The sequence below is a fragment of the Melospiza georgiana genome, chromosome 6, assembly GCF_028018845.1.
Source record: "Melospiza georgiana isolate bMelGeo1 chromosome 6, bMelGeo1.pri, whole genome shotgun sequence".
Taxonomy (NCBI): Eukaryota; Metazoa; Chordata; class Aves; order Passeriformes; family Passerellidae; genus Melospiza; species Melospiza georgiana.
The window spans coordinates 15,456,148-15,466,402 of record NC_080435.1 but is presented as its reverse complement, the minus strand read 5'-3'; the positions used below and the strand labels follow the sequence as shown (position 1 = coordinate 15,466,402).

At 46.7% G+C, this 10,255-nt stretch overlaps 1 protein-coding gene across 1 annotated transcript in view; it reads right to left on the bottom strand.

Moving 5' to 3' along the window:
- Positions 1–5,829: 5,829 nt before the first annotated feature.
- CD81 (CD81 molecule) overlaps positions 5,830–10,255 on the bottom strand; it is a 33,739-nt gene continuing 29,313 nt past the window's right edge. The window contains exons 7-8 of the mRNA XM_058026285.1: positions 9,923–10,012; positions 5,830–9,231 (exon numbers count right to left, since the gene is read on the bottom strand). Of these exons, the coding sequence (XP_057882268.1) occupies positions 9,169–9,231; positions 9,923–10,012 (153 nt within the window). The 3' untranslated portion in view covers positions 5,830–9,168. The remainder of the gene's footprint in view (positions 9,232–9,922; positions 10,013–10,255) is intronic.

Here is a 10,255-nt window from a genome sequence, read left to right as displayed (position 1 = left end):
ATTTGCCATCCCCGAAGAACATTTTTTGCGTGTGTGTCAAGAAGCGGAGCTCTGTCTCAAAATGTTTTATTGGTGCTGGCCAAAGAGGCTCGATTTTTGTTTTTCCCCTTATTTCAGCAAAAAGTTCAAATTTTCAGCACAAATACATTTCCCAAGAGGCTTCAATATTCAGCTTGTTTTCCCTATGTTTAGGGAAAGGTTTGCTGTGCCAGGTGGGTTGTGCCAGACAGTGCTGTGGCTGCAGAGGCTTCACTGGCTCCCTTCAAGCTGGGCCTCACTATGACTCACCCGTAATATAAACTGCAGCCACTTCATATGCATCCTCAGTTTTTAAATACATACTTTTGCCTGCTGGAGTGTTGCTAATTACAGTAATTTATGACACGAGATCTGTGTTCGGAACACACTTGGCAGCAGCAGTGAGGTTATTGCAAAATGTCTTCTGTCTAGCTGGAGTCATGCTGTAGTTTTAGAACAGCTCTAGAGGTGTTTCCCCATTTGGTGATCCTATTTTTATTTTTTGTTATGTGTACGCATATGGTAGTATGGTCACAGGCATCTAAATGGATATCCAGATGGAGGGAGGAAAGGAAAACAAGAAGTAGGTGAGCAGGAATGGAAAGGAGAAGAGCAGTAAATGGGCAAACAAAAGGAAGAGTAAACCTGGGTAAAACAGGCTGCTGGTGCTGTGTAAGACAGTCTAAGGTGTTGGGGAGACAGCAGGAGAGTCTCTGAGCTTAATAAGGAGCAGGCAGAAAAAAGGATGTGGAGTCATGTCCCATTTTTGTAAGAGTGGAGACAAGCAGGGTACAACAGAGTGATGCAGACAATGGCACAGTCTTGTTTTGAGCCGTGGTTCTTTGTTAGATGAGGGGCTCAAAGGAGCAGGAGAGGGCAACACCATCTCCAGTGTCCCTGTCACCTGTGGGTGTGGGTGACTTCAGGGACAAGCCCCATGTCTCCCTTTCCAGGGGCTACAAGTTCTCACTTTTTGCCTGGATGCTGTATTGATGGCTAAGGAACCTGAATGTACCCTTTTCCTCCTTCATGGTTTTTTATTCATGAAATTAGCTCAACTGTTTAGAGCATGGTGCTAATAAAACCCAAGGCTATGGGTTTGATCACCATACAGGCCATTCACTTTAGAGTTGGACTTGATGATCTGGGTGGATCCCTTCCAGCTCAGCCTATTCTGTGACAGAATCTGTGAGAGAAGAGAAGGAGAACTGAGGCTGAGCTGCTCATTCTCTGGTGGCTGAGGGCAAGGCAGCTTGCAGCAGTGGAAATGTTGGTGTGTTGGGACTTTCGCTATTGCTTGGCGACAGCTGAAATAAAAATAATGAGTCAGAGTCTGAAGACCAACAGATGGGAAAGTGTTTTCCCCTTGCTGGCCTGAACTGAGTGGCTTGAAGAGGGGGCTGGAAGGTGGAACTGGGCTGCAGGACAGGCCATCATCCAAATGAGCGGGCTGCATCCAGGCTCCGAGGGGCTGCTCATTTGCGGGGATGGCTCCATGTGTCTGCAGGAAGCCAGCGCGTCCCTGTGCGTGGGAGTGGCATGTGAAAATGCACAGCAGCCTCAGCCCCATCTCTGGCGCCTCCACTCCTTTCCTGCAAATAAATCTGTCTTTTGGCCCCATCCAGTAGCTGTTTCCGCTGCTCCCCGGCAGGCTCCTGCTGCTGCTCCTTCCCTCGGAGCCTGGGGCAGAGACCACTGGTCCCCCTTCCCATGGCCGTAGGAAAGCAGCAGGCCATTCCCCAACAGCCACCCAGATCCTGAAAGTCAGACAGAGCAATATGATGCATTTTTCAACATCTCCTGCATCTGGAAGGGATGTTCCTTAGATGTGGCCACATGCAGTTCTTGAGGGGAGGTGGGGTGGGAAAGGACAATTTTCCTGCAGGCAAAAAGGAAAAGCGGAGTCACGACCGCCACAGCCTTCTCTGCTGGAAGAATGCAGTCACACCAAGCCAGACTGGTACAGCCTGAAGGAAATAATGAGTTGTCCTCTCCCATTTGCCAGAATGAAATCCTACAAATGGCCTTGAAATCCTACAAATGGCCTTGAAATCCCTTGTGGGGTGGGTTTTCAGAATTCAGTGCTTGATACCACCTCTCTTCTACCATGAGCTTACCTGTTTTCCTTTGTACTTTCATTTGATCCTGCAACAGATTAGATTTATTCCAGTGCTGTTTACCCATGTTGGTGCTATTTTCCCCTAAGGTAACTACATGAAATTAGTTCCTGTGGAGTGAGTTTTAATGCAGGCAGGCTATGAAGGTCTATCAACTCTGTTCTTCAAATAACAATGTTACTGCCAGCCTATAGAGGACCTGCAGGGAGACACCACAACCCCTTTTTTTTTGTTAGAGACATGGCATGTGTGGGAGGGAAGTCCTTTATGAGCAAAATTAATACTCTCTGCAATTACTCTAGTTGTTTAAAAGAAACAAAAACAGTTGGGGGTGTCTGTTCATTTTGATTTAACTACAGAATATTTGCACCAAGAAAACCCGTTTCCCAATCTTCCTGCTTTTTCCTTTTTCCTATCTCTGCCCCAAAGTGCCTGATACTAAAAAAAAAAAACCAAAAAAAAGGCATAACGAAAGGCTGAAAAAGGTCACTGGAACCAGCTGAGTGGCCTTGAAGTTAACATTAACAAAAAAACCCCACAGAACCCTAAAACTCCCCAGATCTCTTGTTCTAACAAGACCTGTGGGAGCGCCATCAACCAACACTGAGCCTTGCATTAACAGCACAAATCCTTGCTGGAGGAAATCTCAGCAGTTTGCTTGCAGCCAGCAGGCAGGGTGTTGTGTGCATGCCATCTCTCCTGGCCCAACACCAACACCTCTCAGGAGTCAGCAAAGCTGTGTTCTGGCATGAGGGAATGCCCTAGCAAAGCAGGGCCAAGAAACACTTTTTTCAAAAAAAAAGAAAAAAGTAAAAGGTGTGATTAAACTGTAATTAGAAGTGTTACTTGCAACCACTGGCACTTGAGCTGGGTCATCTAAATCCAGTGAGAAACACCGGGCACACCACAGTGGTTGCACAGTTTTTATACCCTCTAATGTGTTTGCAAGTGTGAAAACAACGTGGCTTTCGGTTATGCAGGACTTTTAGCACCTGGGAGGTATTTTCTGTTTGCTCCAGGTCCCTGAGCACTGAAGTGAAAGCATCAGGCCACCAGAGGTCAGCTCAAGGCGTTGCCCCGAACAGCATTTCTGCATCCCATTGCTTGGGTTATGCCCTGTGCAAGGCAGTGGGATGTTCTGCACCCCATTGCTTGGGTTACGCCCTGTGCAAGACAATGTGATTCTCCCCAGGCTGAAACTGGGGAGTGGTCAGGAAAAATATGCAGCCTCTATCTAGTTCAGGTGCACAGTGTGGTACTTACAGGACTTGGAGTTCCCAGCCTGTGTGTACCACTTGCTCAAGAGCTGGTCAGGTGGGTATATGTTTCTCTCTCCCCTTCAGTACCCGCTGGTGGCAGATGGTTCCTCCCTGGGGGCTGTAATTTCACTGTTGCCGAACTCCCTGGTGCAGCCACAGTTCCCAGCCCTTCCACAGCCCTGACAGTGAATGAGGTTGTTGAAATGGTCACCTTTTTTCCTCCCCTACCTGGAAGGGCTGTGCTGTCATGCCCAGCAAAGGAAGCAGTGGTTCAGAGCAGGAATGTGAGCACAGCCACCAACACATCCTTCATCCCTGAGCCTGGCAGGCAGAGCTGGCAGGCAGAGGAGGGTGCAGCCACATCCAGCACTGAGGGTGCTTTCCTCTGCAGAAACCTCCACCAACAACAGCTCTGGCATGAGAGAGCTGGCGGGATTTATTCCCTCCTGAGACAATATTGCAACTCTTGGTTACAGCTTTGACAACCTCCGATTAGGAAATGCCATGAGCCAAAAATGCATGTTAATCACAGTAGTCTTAGTACCAGACAATTAGGCTCATTGCTGCTTAGAAAACAAACAGCCCAGATGAAGCTTACGAAACAGAGATTGCCAAAGCAAAAAATACCTCCATAACTTCTCATTAGAAACACTCTAGGAGGTTTTAAAAAGAAAAAAAAACAACAGTTTGGGAGGGAGGAGGAAAAGAATTTCCACTGGAAAAAATCCTGGCATGGTCTAGTTTAGAAAAATTCATGTTTTTATTTTTAATTCCTGAAAAATCTTGTTTCACAAGAAAAATAAAAAGATTCCACAGTCACATTCCTAGGCAGTGGAATTCCACATTAAGGTCTCCAGTGACTTTCCAGGTCCTTCAGACCTCTGGAGAAAAATGTTAAAGAGAAGTGTAAGCCAGAGTTGTCTGTGCAATATGAGCACAAACAAGCTGCAAGCACTGCACCCACCCTTCCCCTCACACTCGCTTATCCCCGTGGCCTCACATGGCAGGACTGCTTTTCTCCAAGGATAACCCATATCTTCACACAACCTTAAAGGGGCCTGTTTTACCCAGTCCTCTCCCACTATCATATTCAGCTCATCTGTTTCAAGCAGATCAATGCTCGTACTCAAACCTGAAGAGCAAATAAAGGGGACTGAAGTGCAAACAAAGGGGACCTTCCCACTTGGCTAAGGAAGGTTTAAGATCCCAGCTATAACTGCAGGCTGAGGTCCCAAGGCACACACCCTGGATGCCAGATACATGCTGTGCTTTGCCAGTTAGTCTCCACTATTGTTTCTCCCCCTCAAACACCAGCCTGGGTCTGACAGTGACTCACATCAGCTTAATCCTAGCTCCAGAGGCTGGAATAATTTTATCCCCATCTGGAGCAACAATGCAGTGTCACAATCCAAACGTTTTAAGGCATGAAGCAAAGAGCATCACATTCATGGGAAACCACCTAGAGGGTCAGCTGAGGACAGTCTTCCCTGCAGCCCAAATTTTGCTTGAATATAAGAATGAGACATGCCCGTTCCCTTGGTAGACGTGGCAGAAATCAGTACGCGATGGAAGGAAACAAGATCTGACAACACATCATTAAAAATCTACTAACAAGGGGGAATTGCTTTGTTTATTTTTTTGTTTATTGTTTTTAAATATCACTTTTTTTTTTCTTTCCAGAAGTCATTATGTCCGACTCCATTAACATTCAGGTAAACAAGTGAAAGAACAACAGATGGGCATGATCTCGAAGCACAGGCACAGCCGCTGGGAGCAGGGCTTGCCTTTCTTTGCAGCAGCTCAATGTTGTGTTCCCTCCCTGCCCTCCCTCACCCTGCATCCCCTCCCTCTCTGTACCAGCACAGGCGATGGCTGGCAGCTGCTGCAGGACATTCCTGCTTCAAACACAGTGCAAAGTCCAGGACAGGACAGAGGAAGGCAGGCAGCTGAGGGATCACAGCACCTGGCTGCCCACCTCGCTCCCAGCCAGACTTTCCCCTGATGGTGTGGAGGGGCAGGTGGGAGCAGCAGCAGTGGCATTAACAGCCCAGTCCCCATCCAGATGGCAGCACAAGACATTTTGGGCAATTTTTGGTCACTTTAGGAGGAGCCCCTCAAGTGTGCACAGGACTACCACCACACCCCCCTCCAGCCTGTGCCGAATTTCAGCACAGTCACTCCTTCTGCAATCCATATTAGCCTCCCCTACAGCTGTGCCTCCCTTCCCTTGGGGAGGGGCACAACTACAGCAGGCACCATTTCAGGCAAGCAACCTTTTTGCCTTCCCTCAGCACCAGTCCAGATGCATACTCAGCCTGCCTGCAGGCCCCCCTCCCAGAGGCTGTAAAAATCCCATGCTGTCAAAGCCTGGTTCACAAAGCATCCTGGTGTTAAGGTTAACTGGTTGTAAAATTGCAGCAGTTCATCACACTATGCACACTATGAGAAATGTTTATTAAATTGATTTTTGTTTCATTTCTTTAAAAAAAAAAGGCAGAAAGAAGTTAAACACACTGCTTTGTGGCATGCTCCACAGTATGAAAAAAATCCCAAGTATTCAGTTAAGCTGTCAGCGGCTCTGTTTGACCTTTGGATGTGGTCTTTGAACTCAGACCTGGACAGTTGACACTCCTCATCCCCACCTCAGCTCACAGCCCTTTTCTCAGCTGCCACTAGCTCCAGGAGGGATGCTTCCATGGAGAGGGAGGGGTCTGTATTTACAGCCTGCAATTCCATCCTTTTCTTCCCCAGGGCTGTGGAGAGGAGCAGTACAGGCTGCCATGCTGCACACACAAAGGCACAGTATGCAGGAGAGGCACTGGGCAGAGCAGGGGTCCTGCCTAGAGGGTTTTCCCCATTCACCCCAGCCAGCTTTGGGGCTGACCAACTGGCAGAAGAACCCTGTGGCTTTTGGATCCTGAGGGCTTGCAATGGGACGAGTCCCCTCAGCCCTTCATAGCTCCCTTTCTAGTTTGTGTTAACTCAGGTCCAGCTTCACAGGAGACCCAAGTGAGTAGTTTTTTTCAGAGAGGGTTTCTCAACGACTTCATTGTTCTTAAGCATGATGGTTCCTCTCTGTCCCTGTTCTCTCAGGGCTGACTCCTCCAGCTGAGGACCATTCCATCAAGTGTGGGGACTCAGCTGGTAACTAAAGAAAGTATTGTCCTCTCTGCAAGCATCCTTCTGTCTCTGCTCCCATCACCCTTCTCTAGCTGTTCCCCTCCTTGAGCACCTTTCCTGCAGCAGCCACAGAAACAGGAGATGGCTCAGGAAGCTGCCTCTGGAACTCTCCACAATGGTAAGCCACCTTGGAAATGAGCCAGAGAATTGTACCCCATGTGGGACACACTCTGAGCAAAATTCCTGCTCTTCCTCCTCTCACAACTCTCAAATTCCCTCTCCAAGTACCACTTTCTCCCAATTGCTTCTGCCTGGGACAGCTCAAACCGTTAAAGTACAATGTCTGAGGACACACCTGACCTGCATCGAGACCCAGTCTGTCTTCAAACAGAGCTCCAGCTATGTACACAGCATCAACTGAATACTGAACAATATCAAAAATACGGTATAAGGAAAAGAAAACAGAATTGAAATGCTTAATGGCATATTTATACACATTTACCAACAGTCAACAAAAAAGGTGGCAAGTTACACATCCATTCTGTATGCTGACAATCCTGATGCACATAGATGTAAACACACATGCTTGGATGATGCATATACATATGGCCACGGAACAGAGTAGATGACCTGAAGGAGCTACGCTGGGGAGCAGGGGAAGGGGTTACCTACTGCAAAACCTCACCTCATTCTCAATGTGCACAACATGGACATTCAGGGCAGTGTTGCTTTAAGGCTATTTCTAAGGCTGGATCTTTTCTTGTCCAACCTCTCAATATGAAGATCTGTTGAAGCACTTCCTCCTCTTTACCCAGCACAACTTGATATATATATATATATATATCTATATATATTTACCTATATACTTTTTAAAGGCCCTATATACTAAAAGGCAGGAAGAGGAAAGGGGGGAGTAGAAGGGAAGAAAAACTTCAGAATGGATCAATTTGCCCCAGTGCAGGAATCTTCTATCCTGTAATGGCAACAGCCATGACAGCCACGTGCAGTGGACAAGGTACTAGTTTGAAAATGATTGATGGTCACAGGCCTCCCTCCCTATCAGATCTGAAGCTCTCTGTTGTGACAAGGGGGGAGAAAAACTTTAAGAAACAGAAATACTCCTGAAGTGGGGAAAGTGATCACTAATTTAAACTCCTCCCCCCACCTGCTTCAAGGTGGCAAAAGAGCTGAGATACTATAATTTCCAGCTCAAGTGCCCGTACGGCTAAGGAAAAGGCTTTGCTTAAAAATATATATCTATAGAACTATACATATAGATCATCTTTTTAGTGACACTCTGATTTTATTACATAGCTCCTGGGTCACTCTCCCCCTCTATCTACATGGTGACAGAGTGGCATATAAAAGAAGCCACAGACATCAAAGTGATAACCAAAGTTACCAGATCACAAGAATGTGTTTCAACTGTTGTGATCTAACATGCTAAATTACCTTGATTTTATAAGCTGATCTGCTGTTAATATAACTGGAAGGTCTTAAAAATAACCTTTTTTTCACAATCAGATTATGACAATTTCTCAGCAATACTACAGTGTGTGACAATATGCTATAATTAAGAATAATTTCACTGAACAAGAGAGTGATGCAAAGATGAAATTTTAAGCATGTACACATATGGTTGGGAACACCCAAGCATCATCCTGCAGTACATAAAAGCAGGATTTCTAAAGTCGAGGACTTTTTTTAATGTTTTCTTCTTTTTCCAATATCATTTCTATGCGAGCATTAGCTTAACAATGGAAACTTGGTATAGGACTAGATTCTCCTTGAAACATATGTCTATAATGAAACACTGAAGGACATTAAAAAAGTAATTTAATTTTCAGTTTGTTATATTTGAAAAACTGGGACTAAAATTCACCCCCAGCCACTGACCTTTTAATGCAATGAATTAATGCAACTGAGCCAATTTATAAAATTATAGCCCCAAGAAAAAAAGAAATCACAAAACCATAAAACATTTTTACTCATTAGAGAGTAAAATAGTTTCAGCATGACTTCTGTTAAGGATTGACCTACGAATGGAAACAGGCTGGAGAGGAACAATGCCTGTGTTTCCCCTGGGATACATTGCACCCAGGCAATGAAGTCTGCATCCTTTCCCCTCCTCTCTCCCAGGCTTTGGACAGTCAGCCAGGCTTCCCTACGGACAGCTTGGAAACACCAGGGAGGTGGGGTGATGGCTGGAAAAGATGAGTACAAATTAACAAAAATACTGAATTCTGCTTCAGCATCCAATCAAAAAAGTTGGTAAAACCAAGGCAAATTTTCGGAGACCAGGCTGTACCCTTCTCCTCCACACATCTTCCACCAGTGTTACTTCTGAGTTACTGGGGGTAGGGAAGGAGGAGGAAGGACTTGATCTCCTGCTACAGCAGCTTTCCCATCACACAAAACTGATGTGTAACTAACTCAGCCACAAAGATACGGGAAAGTTTTATTTATTTAAAAAAAAAAAAAAAAAAGTACTTCAAAATAAAAATTATAAGTACTGTATGGTAATATTGGAAGCATTTATATACACAATTTTCTTTGTCTGTTGTTGAAATGTCTCCTGGTCACTCAGTGGCACTTGGGGTCCCCTCTAGCGCCGTCCGCCCTGATCCCCCCTTCCCCTGCCCGGCTCTCACGGCTCAGTAGACGGAGCTGTTCCTTATGCCACAGCACAGCACCATGCTCAGGATCATCTCAAAGATCTGTTGAGAGACACAGGGGCACCACTGAGACAACAACCAGCACGATGCAAGAGTTCCCTCCATCCTAAGGTGCCCCACTCCACATTAACACTCTCATGCCAGAGGTAAGGGCAGGGATGCTACACCTTTGTTGCTGTTTTCACATGGAGTTGGCCAATTTGAGATAAGGAGCTGTCCTCCCATCTCTCACTGGCAGCAGTGGTAGTACCTGACAAACTTTTTGGCTGCCAGCTACACAGAAAATGCCTCGAAATCCCTCCAGCACTACAGCCCAGCCTTTGCACAGATGCCATGTTACACCCCCACAACACCCAGCCTCACTAGGGAGCAAACCCAACAGAACAAAGCAAGCAAATCCCTTCCCACTGCAGACCCCAGCAACAAAACATGGCAGCCTGTAGAACAAGTGGTTTTGAAGGAGATTTCAGTGGTGCTCTGCCCTTTTGGCTGGGTTTGCAGATGCTATTGCTCTACTGAGCTTGCCAGGTGCCTCCCCTAACATCCTGGCTCCCCAGAGGGATGATGAAGCCCTTGGTCTTGCCATGCTCCAGAGTCCTGTGGTGCATAAGGCTGGTGATGCATGCAGAGTTCCAGGGGCATCCAGAGGAGAGGGACAGATCCAGCCCAGCTGGAAGAGGACCAGGTTGCCCTGAGGTGGCTTTTCCCTGTCCCACCAGGCTGCCACACTTACCATGATCACAGCAACCACGACAGCAGCGATACCGATCAGGTAGAGCTTCCCGGAGAAGAGCTCATCGATTTTTTTGTGACAGTTGGAGTTCTGAGGCAGAGAAGCACACCAGTCAGTCAGCCTGCTTTCCCCACAGCCACCCCCAGCACCAAAATGGAAGGTCAGCTTCCCCCTGGTCTCACTTATGTCCCCAGGTCCTGGCCCCAGGACTTCCAACCAGACTTCACCCCTCTGTACCTGTCAGTCCCCTCAAGCAGGAACAGCAAAGGAAGAACCAAATGGGAACCTTTAACATCCTTCTACACCATTCCCAAATAAATGAAATCTCTACCC